This window comes from Oncorhynchus clarkii, chromosome 2 (genome assembly GCF_045791955.1).
Source record: "Oncorhynchus clarkii lewisi isolate Uvic-CL-2024 chromosome 2, UVic_Ocla_1.0, whole genome shotgun sequence".
NCBI classification, from domain to species: domain Eukaryota; kingdom Metazoa; phylum Chordata; class Actinopteri; order Salmoniformes; family Salmonidae; genus Oncorhynchus; species Oncorhynchus clarkii.
The window spans coordinates 65,839,390-65,854,349 of NC_092148.1; the positions used below are offsets into that span (position 1 = coordinate 65,839,390).

At 40.8% G+C, this 14,960-nt stretch overlaps 1 protein-coding gene across 1 annotated transcript in view; it reads left to right on the top strand.

Moving 5' to 3' along the window:
- LOC139372011 (talin 2b) overlaps positions 1 to 14,960 on the top strand; it is a 124,941-nt gene that overhangs the window by 23,288 nt on the left and 86,693 nt on the right. Inside the window, exons 3-12 of the mRNA XM_071111977.1 lie at positions 13 to 110; positions 201 to 330; positions 2,215 to 2,373; positions 2,811 to 2,953; positions 11,228 to 11,355; positions 11,643 to 11,706; positions 11,832 to 11,936; positions 13,281 to 13,436; positions 14,640 to 14,741; positions 14,815 to 14,891. Coding sequence (XP_070968078.1) covers positions 13 to 110; positions 201 to 330; positions 2,215 to 2,373; positions 2,811 to 2,953; positions 11,228 to 11,355; positions 11,643 to 11,706; positions 11,832 to 11,936; positions 13,281 to 13,436; positions 14,640 to 14,741; positions 14,815 to 14,891 — 1,162 coding nt within the window. The remainder of the gene's footprint in view (positions 1 to 12; positions 111 to 200; positions 331 to 2,214; positions 2,374 to 2,810; positions 2,954 to 11,227; positions 11,356 to 11,642; positions 11,707 to 11,831; positions 11,937 to 13,280; positions 13,437 to 14,639; positions 14,742 to 14,814; positions 14,892 to 14,960) is intronic.

A 14,960-nucleotide genomic window follows, 5' to 3' on the forward strand; every position in this document is an offset into this window, starting at 1 on the left:
TATCTGTTTCAGCCTCTGATTATGGCCTGTTTCTCTCTGATGATGATCCCAGAAAAGGAATCTGGCTGGAGTCTGGGAGAACTCTGGATTACTACATGCTCCGGAACGGGGTAAAGCCCAATCATAGAACACAGGGCAGAGTCCCATCAAACATTCAATCAAAGGACTGCATATCATTCCCCTCTTTCCTTGTTTCTAAGGATGTCTTGGAGTACAAAAAGAAACAGAGGCCCCAGAAGATCAAGATGCTGGATGGGGCAGTTAAAACTATCATGGTGGATGACTCTAAAACTGTGGGAGAGCTGCTTGTAACCATATGCAGTAGAATAGGTGGGTAACATCTCTCTAACTGGAATCTACACAAGTCAAACCATCCACTAGCCTCTCAGAGTAGGAGTGCTGATGTTAAAGGTCTCAGTTTTGGGACTGGTGCTGCAGATGATAGTTCCTGTAACACAGGATAAATTATGAAACAGGAGAATGTGGCTTCTCTTTCAAAGGTTCTCTCAATTATTTTATTCAACATTCTCTCAAGCGCAAATGATCTTTTTCTGTCTTTTCAGTGTATTTCAATGTTTTATTTGATTTTAAAAAAATGTGTATTTCATTTGTCTCCTAATCCCTGACATATCATTTCATAAACATATAAAAAAATACATCAAGAATATTACATTCCAATCCAATTCACATCCTAAAATTCTTTACATTTATCCCCCAAACACATTTACTCTTAACTTTTATTCACCTGTTTACAGTAGGTTATAATTCTGCAGTTGACTGTTGTCCACTATAGCCCTATAGGAGACTAAGCATGAAAGCCTTTTTAAAGACTGGTATAACTCATTAGAAGTGACTTTATACCCATTCTCAAAATACAGTCACCCAGTGTCAGAAGGGCTAATAGAAAGACAAGGCTATTGCAAATGACATTCATGCAAATTATTGAAAAATTACTGAACATGCTAGCATAGTGCTAACCGACGCTAGCAACCAACTGACCGGAGCTGTCAAAAGCGATCTCGAACTAGCTAATAGCTAACCGGAGCTAGCTCTAAGCTAGCAGCTTTTCTGACATTAACAGTACAAGTACAGTATAGTACAAGTTCTTAAACAGCACAGTTACAACATTAAATTGTCAGGAGTGTCTTTTTCAAAATAAAAACATTCAGGTGTTAACCATTTGTTGTTTTCTGGATCAAAGGAATGCACAGCCATCATTTCATTTTATACTCGACATGCGTTTTCTGTCTAGTACGAAGTTACACAATTACTATGTTGTTCAAACCCATGACATTCACTTCAACAGGCAAGTTACACTGAATACCACAATATTTTTTTGTATTTTTGCACTTTACTGACCTGTAACATGGGATAAATTATGAAACAGGAGAACATGACTTCTCTTTCAAAGGTTTTCTCAATTATGAGAACACACAGGTGCAGGACCGCATACAGTCCCAGTGCGAAGTGAACACGTCTCACTGGCCAACATTAGTATAAATGCATTGCAATGGCAAAAACTTGGAGGACTGACATTTCAGTAAAAGCATTCTCCTCCAATACAGAGAAACAATACATAAACACAAATGTGACCATACATTTTGTGTGCGTCACTCTGATCTAGGACCTGTCCATATAATCTTATTCATTAAGATCTAAAAGGCTAAACAGATCCTAGATCAACACTCCTACTCTGAGACCTTTTGTGGATACGGGCCCTGATCCTATTTATAGCTCACAGTTACTGGCTCCGCCATACATTATGGATGCAGATTCCCTAGCTTTTAGAACATGATATTTAGCTATGGTACTGATATAGTCTAAGTTTTATATGGATATTTTTGATAGGGGAAAAAATGCTTTTTTACACCATGTTGAAATTATGAGTGGTCATTGTGAAGCCAAAGACTGTCCTCTATTGTCATGTAGGTGTTCCCTTAGCCATATACTGTATTTCAATTACGCTGGGCTGCCTGTGCCCAAACTCAATTGGGTGAGGAGAAGAGAGATGTTTGGCAGATCTCTTCATTGGCTGGTGTTTGTTTATAGAGGGCTTTCTGCTTGGCTTCTCCTCTTCTGAGTTCCCACTTTAGTTTTCTGGCTGCTCTCCCGTTTCCCCCACTGGTACTTCTGATATGGCACAGCTCAAAGTGCTGGCTCTGTGCTCTAAACTGCTCCCTCTCTGAGAGTTTCCCGGCTGCCGCTCCTCTTCAGGAATCACCAACTACGAGGAGTACTCCCTGATCCAGGAGGCGGTGGAGGAGAAGAAGGAGGACGGTCATGGGACTGGCACCCTGAAGAAGGACCGGACTCTGCTCCGAGACGAGAGGAAGATGGAGAGGCTCAAAGCCAAGCTTCACACAGACGATGACCGTGAGTTTGAAAAGCACTTCCAAAAGAACACAATGTGTTTGTAGTCCAGTATTACATGCTTCCAGTCATCCTCTACCCCTCTATCATTAAGTCCAATTTCTCACATTGGTAAGTCCAGTATCATCTCAGTTGAACACGTTTTATACCTCAACGCAGTCAAAGTACTGTATCAATGTTTAATGAAATTAAGATGGTAATTTCTGTCCTTTGGGGGTAAGATAACATTTGGAAAGCATGATTGTATAAATCATCCTCAAACCGTCACAAAATCTATCGTTATTCTCAGCAGACGGTTATGCAAATTACTGCCCTCATGGTTTTAGACAACAAAAAAAAAATCATTTTGGCTATATGTCTTTATGACTGTTTTATTTCACTGTCATGTCCAATCCCAGTAGTAGAAGTCTATGCTACTGTGTATTTTTCTCTGTTGGCAGTGAACTGGCTGGACCACAGCCGGACGTTCAGAGAGCAAGGGGTGGAGGAGAGCGAGATGCTGCTGCTCAGACGCAAGTTCTTCTACTCAGATCAGAATGTGGACTCACGAGACCCTGTCCAGCTCAACCTCCTCTATGTACAGGTCAGACCTCTCTCACTGTGCTCATTCCTGTCCAACATGTAGTAAACTGAGCTCTTCAATTCCTTTCTCCTCTACTTAACAGTTAATTAAATGGCTACACTGACTATTTGCATTGACCCACTTACTTTATTCTTATTTTTTGCACTGACTCTTGCACAGGTCTTGATGTACACTCACTGGACTCTAACCACACATTCATACATACTATCTATCTTAAAATAGATACAACTATACTAAATATATTCACGTCACCAAATAATTAATTAAAACACACTGTTTTGCAATGACGACGGTCTACAGTAGCCTCAACAGCACTCTCTAGGGTAGCACCATGGTGTAGCTGGAGGACCGCTTGTTTCCGTCCTCTGGGTACATTGACTTCAATACACAACCTAAGAGGCTCGTTGTTCTCACCCCTTTCCATAGACTTACAAAGTAATTATGACAACTTCCGGAGGACGTCCTCCAACCTGTCAGAGCTCTTGCAGCATGAACTGACATGGTGTCCACCCAATCATAGCATCAGATAATTAATATAGTACTGAAAGTATAAGCTACAGCTAGCTAGCACTACAGTGCATACAATGTGGTGAGTAGTTGATGCAAAGAGAGAGGAAGACAATAGTTTAACAGTTTTAAACAAATTAATTTCTTCAAAAATTAAGAAGCAATACAGAGAGCGCGAGCTATATTGTGTTGTATATTTTAATTTCACTTTTACTTACTTAGCTAGAAAATGCAGCTAGCTAGTTTAGCCTACTCAAACAGAGAGTGATTATATTCTAGTTGGTTATGGCTATCCAACACTGAAACCCTTCCAAGTCAAGGTAAACTTTTGGTTTTTTTAATTTATTGCCACCCGCACCCGCCGGTGTAACTGCTAAACTGCTTACTGTACTCTGTACTGCATGATTGTAGCAGGTTTACTAGCGCGTTATTCAACATAGCTACTAGAACTACAATGTTAAAATGGTGACATCAATGTAGGCTGTGTGTAGCGGTTAGAGGTTATGATACGAATGTTTGGCTTGGGAAAGATTTTTTTTGCCTGGTCACAGACAGCTGATGTGTTGTGCACTGAACTCCACAAGCTAACAGAGTGAGTGAATGAGAGCATGTAGATGCTAGATGGAATTGTACAACGATAAAAGGGATCATGCTAGATTGTAGCATCCTAATGATGGGTATAGGGAAAATGTTTGTATCATATAGTAGCCTAACCTATCGATGTTACGTTGAGCTGGGTGAATGGAATATGAATGAAAGACATCCAGTATGCTGTAATAGAATAAGGCCATGCTCATCTTTTTTTTTTTTTATCATCCTCCCTCATCTTAAATGTCACCGACCACAACCAATGCATAGTCACTTTACGCCTACCTAAATGTACATATTACTAACCCGTACCCCTGCATATTTGACTCTGCACCGGTACCCCTTGTATATAGCCTCATTATTGTTATTTTATTGTGTTCATATTTTTAGTTAGCAAATGAGTCTTACTTTTTTTTAAACTCTACATTGTTGGTTAAAGCTTGCAAGTAAGCATTTCATAGTAAGGTCTACATGTGACAAATACATTGTGATTTGATTTACCGTCCTCCCTGACTGGTCCTGTAGTCCTACAGTCAATAAAACAGACATCAGCTCAAATACAGTTGGATCTTCTGTCCAAGGCTATGGTGCTGGAACTCCTATAAAGCCTGGCTTGACGTACTGTCCTATAGCCTTGCTGGTTCTGTTGGATCAGAGGCCAGCTGACTTATGCGGCCTTGCTGGTAGTCCAGTTCTCAGAGGATGAGCTCGGCCTGATTTACAGTATATGTATCACAGACAGGTTAGCTTGCCGTGCCGGTGCTGCTGTGCTTGGGTCAGCATGGACTGTCTGGTTTTGCACTGCAGCGTTGTTGCACACTATAGCGTTGTTGTGCTCTACAGTGTGGATGGAGTCTGAGTGAGAGAGAGAGGGCTGCTGAGACAGGGAGTCCCCTGGGGGAGGGGGGGGGGGGGGTCAGCTGAGCCTGCATTACACAGGGCAGACTTTGCTCACTGCACGCCTCACTGCATCTGCATTAGCTTCCCCTGCCTTGAGTTGAAGAAGGGAGCTCCCCCCTAACACCTGAGCTCACAGAGGAGCATGCTATGCACAGTACCTTGTGCTGTTCTGTGAAGGAAGTAGTACACAGCGTTGTACGAGATCTTCAGTTTCTTGGCTATTTCTCTCATGGAATAGCCTTCATTTCTCAGAACAAGAATAGACTGACGAGTTTCAGAAGAAAGTTTTTTGTTTCTGGCCATTTTGAGCCTGTAAACGAACCCACAAATGCTGATGCTCCAGACACTCAACTAGTCTAAAGGCCAGTTTTATCGCTTCTTTATTCAGAACAACAGTTTTCAGCTGTGCTAACATAATTGCAAAAGGTTTTTCTAATGATCAGTCAGCCTTGGATTAGCTAACACATCGTGCCATTGGAACACAGGAGTGTTGGTTGCTGAAAATGGGCCTCTGTACGCCTATGTAGATATTCCAAACAAAATCAGCTGTTTCCAGCTACAATAGGCATTTACAACATTAATAATGTCTACACTGTATTTCAGATCAATTTGATGTTATTTTAAAACTTCTTGTGACTCTCAAACCCGGATCCGGGAGCATAATCATCGCCTGACACTAATTAGCATAACGCAACGGACATAAATCTTCCTAGAAAATCTTCCTATTCATGAAAATCACAAATGAAATATATTGAGACACAGCTTAGCCTTTTGTTAATCACACTGTCATCTCAGATTTTCAAAATATGCTTTACAGCCAACGCTAGACAAGCATTTGTGTAAGTTTATCATAGCCTAGCATAGCATTATGCCCTGCTAGCAGCAGGCAACATTTTCACGAAAATAAGAAAAGCAATCAAATGAAATAATTTACCTTTGAAGAACTTCAGATGTTTTCACTCAGGAGACTCCCAGTTAGATAGCAAATGTTCCTTTTTTCCAAAAATATTATTTTTGTAGGCGAAATAGCTCTGTTTGTTCTTCACGTTTGGCTGAGAAATCGACCGGAAAATGCGGTCACTACAATGCCAAACTTTTTTCCAAATTAGCTCCATAATATCGACAGAAACATGACAAACGTTGTTTAGAATCAATCCTCAAGGTGTTTTTCACATAACTATTCGATAATATATCCACCGGGACAATTGGTTTCTCATTAGAAGTGATTGGAATAATGGCTACCGCTGTACTTTACGCAAGATTTTCTGCGGGAGCCATCATGTGACCACTTGCTCAATGTGGTCCCTTACGGCTATTCTTCAACATAAATGCGTAAAAAGACGTCACAATGCTGTAGACACCTTGGGGAATACGTAGAAAGCGTAAGCTCATTCATAGCCCATTCACAGCCATATAAGGAGTCATTGGCATACAGCGCTTTCAAAATATGGGGCACTTCCTGATTGGATTTTTATCTGGGTTTCGCCTGTAACATCAGTTCTGTTGCACTCACAGACAATATCTTTGCAGTTTTGGAAACGTTAGAGTGTTTTCTATCCAAAGCTGTCAATTATATGCATAGTCGAGCATCTTGTCGTGACAAAATATCCCGTTTAAAACGGGAACGTTTTTTATCCAAAAATGAAATAACGCCCCCAGAGTTCCAAGAGGTTTCAATGGACTTTTTTCAAAAACAAGGACATTTCTAAGTGACACAACTTCTGAACAGTAGCGTACATGCACACCCAACAAGCACACACTCAGACACAGCACATACCTTGCAGAAGTATTCAGACCCCTTGAATTTTATCACATTTTGGTTAACAAAGTCTGATTAAAATGTATTTAATTGTCACTTTTTTATAATTTTTAAAAAAATATTAGTTGAAAATAAATACCTAAAATATAGTTGTTGCATAAGTTTTCAGCTCCCTGAGTCAATAGATGAAACCCCTTCTGCATCGATTACAGCTGTGAGTCTATAAGAGATTTGCACACCTGGATTTTGCAATATTTGGCCATTATTCTTTAAAAATTATTTAATTTCTGTCAAGATGTTGGGGATCATGGCTAGACAACAATTTTCAAGATTTACCATAGATTTTGAAGCAGATTTAAGTCAACTGTAACTTGCCCACTCAGGAACAGTCACTGTCTTCTTGGTAAGCAACTCCAGTGTAGATTTTGTCCTTACCCTGCAGGTTATTGTCCTGCTAAAGGGGAATTCCTCTCCCAGTCTCTGGTGTAAAACCAGACTTAAGCAGGCTTTAATCTAGGATTTTGACTGTGCTTAGCTACATCCCGTATCTTTTTGTCCTGAAAAACTCCCCAGTATTTGCCGATGTCAAGCATACCCATAACATGACGCAGCCACCACCATGCTTGAAAACAAGGCTGTTACTCAGTGATGTGTTGTGTTGGATTTGCCCCAAACAAAGCCAGTAAGGCTTTGCATTTAGGCCAACAAGTTTATTCCTTTGCTGTTTTTTTGCAGTATTACTTGAGTGCCTTGTTGCATACAGGATGCATGTTTTAGAATATTAATTTCTCTATGTGTGTTCTTCTTTTCACTCTGAAATGTAGGTCATAATTGTGAGTCACTACAATGATGTTGATCTATCCTCAGTTTTCTACCATCACAGACATTGAACTTTGTAGCTGTTTTAAAATCACCAATGAACTTTTTTTTATCCAGGGGAAGCTAATTGAGACCAGTATCTCATTTATAAAGTTTGCTCTGAGGACCAAAAAAAACACAAATACAACAATAACAAAAAAATATAAAAACTACAAGACAGTAGTAGTAAGGAAATGACATCAGTATATTACAACTTAACCAATTAAAATAGTTGCACACTTCAATTAACTATTTTAACTGCCCTTCTTGCACCAGGGAATCCATGTCAAGCCCTATTATTTCACACCGAGTGAGTCCATGTCACCTTATAATGTGATTTGTGAAGCCAAATTGGACTCCTAATTTGAATAACAAAGGGGCTGAATGCTTATACAATGACTATTTTAGTTCTGCATTTTTTATTTATCTTCACTGAACATAAATATAAACGCAACATGTCAAGTGTTGTTCCCATGATTCATGAGCTAAACTATAAGATCCCCAAAATGTTCCATATGCACAAAAAGCTTATTTCTCTCAAAAGTTGTGCACAAATTTGTTTACATCCCTGTTAGTGAGCATTTCTCCTTTGCCAAAATAATCCATCTACCTGACAGGGTGGCATATAAAGAAGCTGATTAAACGGCATGATCATTACACAGGTGCACTTTGTGCTGGGGACAATAAAAGGTCACTCTAAAATGTGCAGTTTTGTCACACAACATAATGCCACAGATGTCTCAAGTTTTTAGGGAGCATGCAATTGCCATGCTGACTGAAGGAATGTCCAACAGAGCTGTTTCCGGATAATTTAATGTTAATTTCTCTAACATAAACCGCCTACAACGTCGTTTTAGAGAATTTGACAGTACGTCCAAACCGGTCTCATAACTGCAGAACGTGTGTAAATACTCCAGCCCAGGACCTCCACATCTGGTTTCTTCACCTGCGGGTTCATCTGAGACCAGCCACTTAGACAGCTGATGAAACTGTGAGTTTGCACAACCAAAGAATTTATGCACAAACTGTCAAAAAACGTCTCTGGGAAGCTCATCTGCGTGCTCATCGTCCTCACTAGGGTCTTGAGACCTGACTGCAGTTCAGCATCGTAACCGACTTCAGTGGCAAATGCCATTCTTCCATGGCCTGCATACTCACCAGACATGTCATTCATTGAGCATTTTTGGGATGCTCTGGATTGACGTGTATGACAGCGCATTCCAGTTCCAGCCAATATCCAGCAACTTCGCACAGCCATTTGAAGAGTGGGACAATGTTCCACAGGGCACAATCAATAGCCTGATCAACTCTATGGGATGAAGATGTGTCGCGCTGCATGAGGCATATAGTGGTCACACCAGATACTGAATGGTTTTCGGATCCACGCCCCTATTTTATTTTGTGACCAACAGATGCATATCTCTATTCCCAGTTATGTGAAATCCATAGATTAGGGCCTAATGAATTCATTTAAATTGACTGATTTCCTTATATGAACTGTAACTCAGTAAAATCTTTGAAAATGTTGCGTGTTGCGTTTATATTTTTGTTCAGTAAAAAAAGTTGCTTCCACTGACATTACATAGTATTGTTGACAAAATATGACAATTAAATCCATTTGAATCCCATTTTGTATTACAATAAAATGTGACGAAATCCAGGTCTGAATATTTTTTCAAGGCATTGTACATAAATACTATACTGTACATCAATAGTTAACTTCCTCCTTGTAATCCAAGCTGCCTCTGAGCTATAGTCCATAAATACATCTATAGTTAAGTCTCCCTTTCACCCTTTTATCTCTTCCTCTGGCCCGACTCCCTTCTCTCATTCTCGGTTTTTGCCTCACGCCCCCTTAATCCCATAAAAATCCTGACAAAATCACACACACACCCACACCCGCTGACTCTGGCACACATTGCAGTGCTCCATCATTCACTCCCTTCCTTTACAAACAAGCCCATATCCTTTCTCACAAAAACACAATTATACCCTCTATCTATTCCTCCCTTTTCTCCACTTCCAGCTTTCCCCCTGTCTTTTTTTCCCTCCACTCAGGCACGCAGAGTCTCACACACATGGTGACAGAGTGAGAAGAGTAGCAGCATTCTTAGGCTGGAACACACCCTAGGCCACACATCCACTCTATGCAGTGCAGTGCTCTCCTCAGCCTCGTCTCCGGCACATGACTGTACTACACATGCTTCATGTCAACAGTCCTCATTCACCATGCAGCCATTACCATAGGAATCTGAGTTAGTAGGTTAATATAGTGAGTGTGTAGATTGTTATCATCCCTGGCATTCCTTAGGGAGAGCCTCCTAGTGATGAGCTCCAATGTTTATTAATGATATGTAGCTTCCATGAGCTCATCCTCCCACCCCTCCACGCAGCGGGGGTCTCTGCCAGATACAGCCCCAGCCTTAATACCCAGACACTCCTCTCCTGACACACATCTCTACTCCACTACTACAGGAAATGCACTATTGGGCCCAATGGCAACAGTGTGTGTGTGTATGTTTTGCTGTGAAACAACTATTCTCGTTATCTTGGTATACCTATTGATTGATTGGCTGGTTAGTCAGGTGATTTACAGTGGTATTCTTTAAACAATTTTACATTTGTCAGCATTTGTTTTTGGCTGTAGTATTCTGCCCAGGCTAATGGTTGAACTTTTTAGGTTACAGTATAGTGGGCTGATTGACATCAGTGTTATAGCCCCAGGCTGAGTTAGGACATCTGGGCTGTTATGAAGCTCCTCCTCCCGTACAGTACAACCCTGCTTCTTCTAAAGGGGCTCACAACTGGTTGTCCTTGAATGGCTGTGTACTGGAGGGCAGATGGCCCCACTCATACTGATCAGCACCACTCTAAAGAGGTGTTTGTTTAAGATTGTCTAAATCTCAGACTAGATAGTGCTGTTTAGCTTGCAGTTGATGTAATGAGACATTAACATGAGCTGGGCTGAGTCTGTGCCATCTGAGGCTAAAAGCACAGAGGGAGGCTTTCTCACTGTCAGTCAGGCATCTCAGCATTAGAAGCCATTAATCTTGCAAGGGAGGGAGAGAGGGAATATATACAGGCCCCTTGAGGAATCACAAGGTACTGTATGTCAGCTAATTTTAAAGATGTGCTGGGCTCCTCTCCACACAAAATCAGTGTCACCCGCAATTACCTGAACGGTTTTAGAAAGTGTAGGCCAAATTTTCAGGTAATGCTTTAATGGATGGATGAGACATTGAAATATAACAGATGTCTGAGATGATTGGTGACATGGTACATTCCAAGTAGGTCTTGATTGAAGTGTATTGAAAATATAAGTATTGTTGTGGCCAAACGGGCCAGGTTGCTACAGTACATGGCTGCTATCAGGCATTCTTGAGGCCTGGGTAGTCTTAATGTAGACCTTTTTTACATCCTGTTTATTGTTTTACATACACTTCGTGCATATTGTACTAATAAAAAAATACTCAAGTTGCTCTTTAACAGTTTATTAATGGAACATCGTGGATCAGTTTCCCTGCTCTTGGGTTACATGTATTCACTTAGCAGGCATTCTTCTCTGAAGCAACTTTTAAACCAGAAACTGCAGCATTACTCTCTAGTTTGAACTCAGTATAAAGTCTAACTTTCTCTCTTCTGTCTCTCTTCCTCTCCTCTAGGCCAGAGATGACATACTGAATGGCTCCCACCCTGTTTCATTTGATAAAGCCTGTGAGTTCGCTGGAATTCAGGCCCAGATCCAATTTGGCCTCCACATCGAACACAAACACAAGACTGGATTCCTAGAGTAAGCCCTTTTATCAGATGGCATTATCAACAATAACACTATTGTATCCAACACTACCATTCTATACATTTCAATCTTATTTAGACACAATACTAGCATCGTAGTTTAGGAGAAATCCTTATTTTTGTCATACCTATTTGAGTGCAGTACTTAACGGCATACGAGAATGATAACTCTTGTGAATGTAGGTACTGAGGCAAGAATGACCTTGTATGAAAACATGTTTTGGAAAGGGAATGTCTGTACATGATGAGTGTAAACTTGTAAAATTTGATTTATCTCCATAGCCTTAAGGAGTTTCTACCCAAAGAGTACATCAAGCAGAGAGGTTCAGAGAAGAAAATATTTGTGGTATGTTCAGTATTATGCAATATGTTGTGGACATATGGATTAAAAACAGTGCAATTCCCAAATATTCGACTGTTTTCAACTCTGAAAGGTTCATATTGCTGTATCTATTTCCCTCTGATCGTCAGGATCACAAAACCTGTGGAGAAATGACAGAGATTGAGTCCAAAGTAAATTATGTGAAACTAGCGAGGTCCCTTCCGACATATGGGGTCTCCTTCTTCCTGGTGAAGGTAAGATATAAGGAGAGAGGCTTGTGTTCTCCAACAGACAGTAAAATGTTATGATTTACTGTGTAAATACAGCTTACTACAAGGTTAAGATTAGGTTTGTGTGAGTGTGTGAGAGAGAGGAAAATCACAGCCAAAAACATAGAAGCACATTTTGGGAGTTTATTGCAACCTTCCATTTGATATGTGTCACTCATAAACCAGCTCAGTGCTCCCAGAACAAGCATTCCCTAACTGTAAGGCTCTTAGATATGATCAAAGTTTATTGGTTGCGTTCACAGTTTAGCAGGTGTTATAGCGGGTGCAGCGAAATGCTTACGTTGCTAGCTGCTAACAATGCAGTGAAATGTCAAACAATTCAAATGTAAGGGATTTTTTTTCTCCAAACATACAAGAAATCAAGGAACTTTGAATAAAAGATATAGAAGGAATTCAACCTATCTGGTGGTGGTGAGACTACAGCCAATAAAAGCTCTATGACATTAGTTCAACCTGTGGTGCTGTGAGTCCCAGACCAGCAGATGTTTAAAAAACCTCACCAACTTACCTTGTATGAAATACAAGCTCACTGATTTAAGATACTCTCTCTAACTTGGCAAACCACTTCAGATTCCAAAATCTGACTTCCTGAGTTGAATACACTGTGAACAACTACTTGAATAAGCTAAGACAATGAACAACTGGAATAGTTCTCTATACATAGCTACCATGATAATCAAGATAATGTTATCTGCCCTTGTATGAAAATCATTGAGTCCGTACAAGCTGCTCTAAAGCTGTTACCTTGTTCCGTTATTGGAGCTCTACTTTTTGACCCTGAAATAAAAACAATAGCCTGGAAAAGTGAAAAGGTAGTTTCCTCCTAACCGTTCATTTTGTGTAGTGTTCAGCTTTGCTGGAGTGGAGCCAAGAGTAGGCTCATGATCTGAAGTGAGGCGTAATGGATTTTGTGTGGGCAGAGAATAGGATGGCACTAGAGCCAGTCAGAGTCCGTCTGCTGCTGGAAGCTCAATCCTGACACACTGACAGCCAGGCTGAGGCTCCCCTAGCAACAGAGGCCTAGCCTGGGGATGGAGGGACTGGGGATGGCCTGATCAGCAGAACAGCAGGGAGGCCCGGTTAAACAAGCCTGAACTCTGCAGGGTCAAACCCCATCCGCCCTCCTCCTCCTCCACTGGGGCTCCTGACTCAGGACAGACAAACAGAACAGTGCATGTGTGCTATCTATGGCAGGCAGCTGTGCACTGCTGCTGTTTTAATTTCTCAGAATAAAGAGATGCACCCAGTTTTTCATCTGTGTAGGCGTTTAACACCTGTGAAAATATTATCTTATGTCTTGTCTGTTAGGAAAAGATGAAAAGCAAGAATAAGCTGGTCCCACGGTTACTGGGGATAACCAAAGAGTCGGTGATGCGGGTGGAAGAGAAGACTAAAGACGTGGTTCAGGAATGGCCCCTAACCACGGTGAAGAGATGGGCTGCTTCTCCGAAGAGCTTCACCTTGGTATGACCTGGTCTCAGTCCACTCCAATCCAACATTCACAGGAACACATTCTATACCCTTAAGGCTTGCACAGATCGCACCGAATGTGGATTTAGCATTCGTCTGGCGAACGATCAGCGCACTGTGTTTTAGGGACCACCTGCTGTAGAGGTCTGACTGCCGACATTTTTCACGTGATTCTCCATGGAAAATTGGTGCGCACTCGGTTTGCAATTTATGTTCAGAGGTGCTAAGTACTCTCGGCCAGCAAACGCTAGTGGTGTGTCTGAGCCCTTAATTGACCTCTTCTGTCCCTACGTCTCATTATAGCAACAGAAATACACTATATATACAAAGGTATGTGGACACCCCTCCAAACTAGTGGATTCGGCTATTTCAGCCACACCCGTTGCTGACAGGTGTAGTGTAATTGCAAAATAGTATGTGTTGTTGATACTACCCCCAATCCACAATGTTATTGTTTTCAATAACAGTTATGTTAGTGTATATATATATATTAGACTGTGTAAACAAGTGATTTTACTAGAAGAATGTGAAGCACTTGGATGTTTTATTTATTTGAGTCCTTTTTCAATTTAGTGTTTTGGTTGTTGTCAACACTGCTGTTTTTTAAATTTTATTTCTTCATCTCGTTTTTTTAAACCAGATTGCGTTCAAGATTAATAGGGAGTATAATTTTGAAACATACTCTGAGGTGCATTTGCCAACATTGATTTGTCTTGCTTAGGAAGCCTTTGAAGTATGTGGAGTTAGATATTAAAATGAGTATGTCTCATATTTTATCAGCTCTTTGAAGACTTCAGGATTGTAGTGGAATGGAGTCAAAGTATGTCTGTTCATCAGTAGAAGGAATGGGGAAGGTGTTGCCACCATACTGTTAGTCCAATCAAAGATTATTTCTAAGCACTACAACATCTTCCTGTGCTTGTGTAGAAGGAAAGGAACTTTGTGAACTTAGAGCACAGCATGGCAAAGAGCTGTGACACATGCTGTACTCCCCATACGACAACACATACACTTCTCAATTTCCTTGATATGAATACTATGAGCCTAGATAATGACAGATGGGGATTTATGTGATGACGATATTGCCACGAGAGTAATCTATTCTAGTGGGCCTGTACTGTAACTTCATTGTGACTGACAATCTTGTTGTACCCTGACTGACAATTCATTGACTGACAATCTTGTTGGACCCTGCAGGATTTTGGGGAGTACCAGGAAAGTTACTACTCTGTTCAGACCACAGAGGGGGAACAGATCTCTCAGCTGATTGCAGGATACATCGACATCATTCTCAAAAAGGCAAGTCAAGTTAAACCAGAAACACTTCCCACAAGTATTTTCTTTTGACACTATTTGGTATCCCCTTCCACAGAAGCAGAGTAAGGATCGTTTTGGTTTGGAAGGAGATGAAGAGTCCACCATGCTGGAGGAATCTGTCTCTCCAAAGAAGTAAGGATCCCTCATTCTGCACATATTATACAATACATAGGATGCTGGCCTATTTACATAGAGAATGCT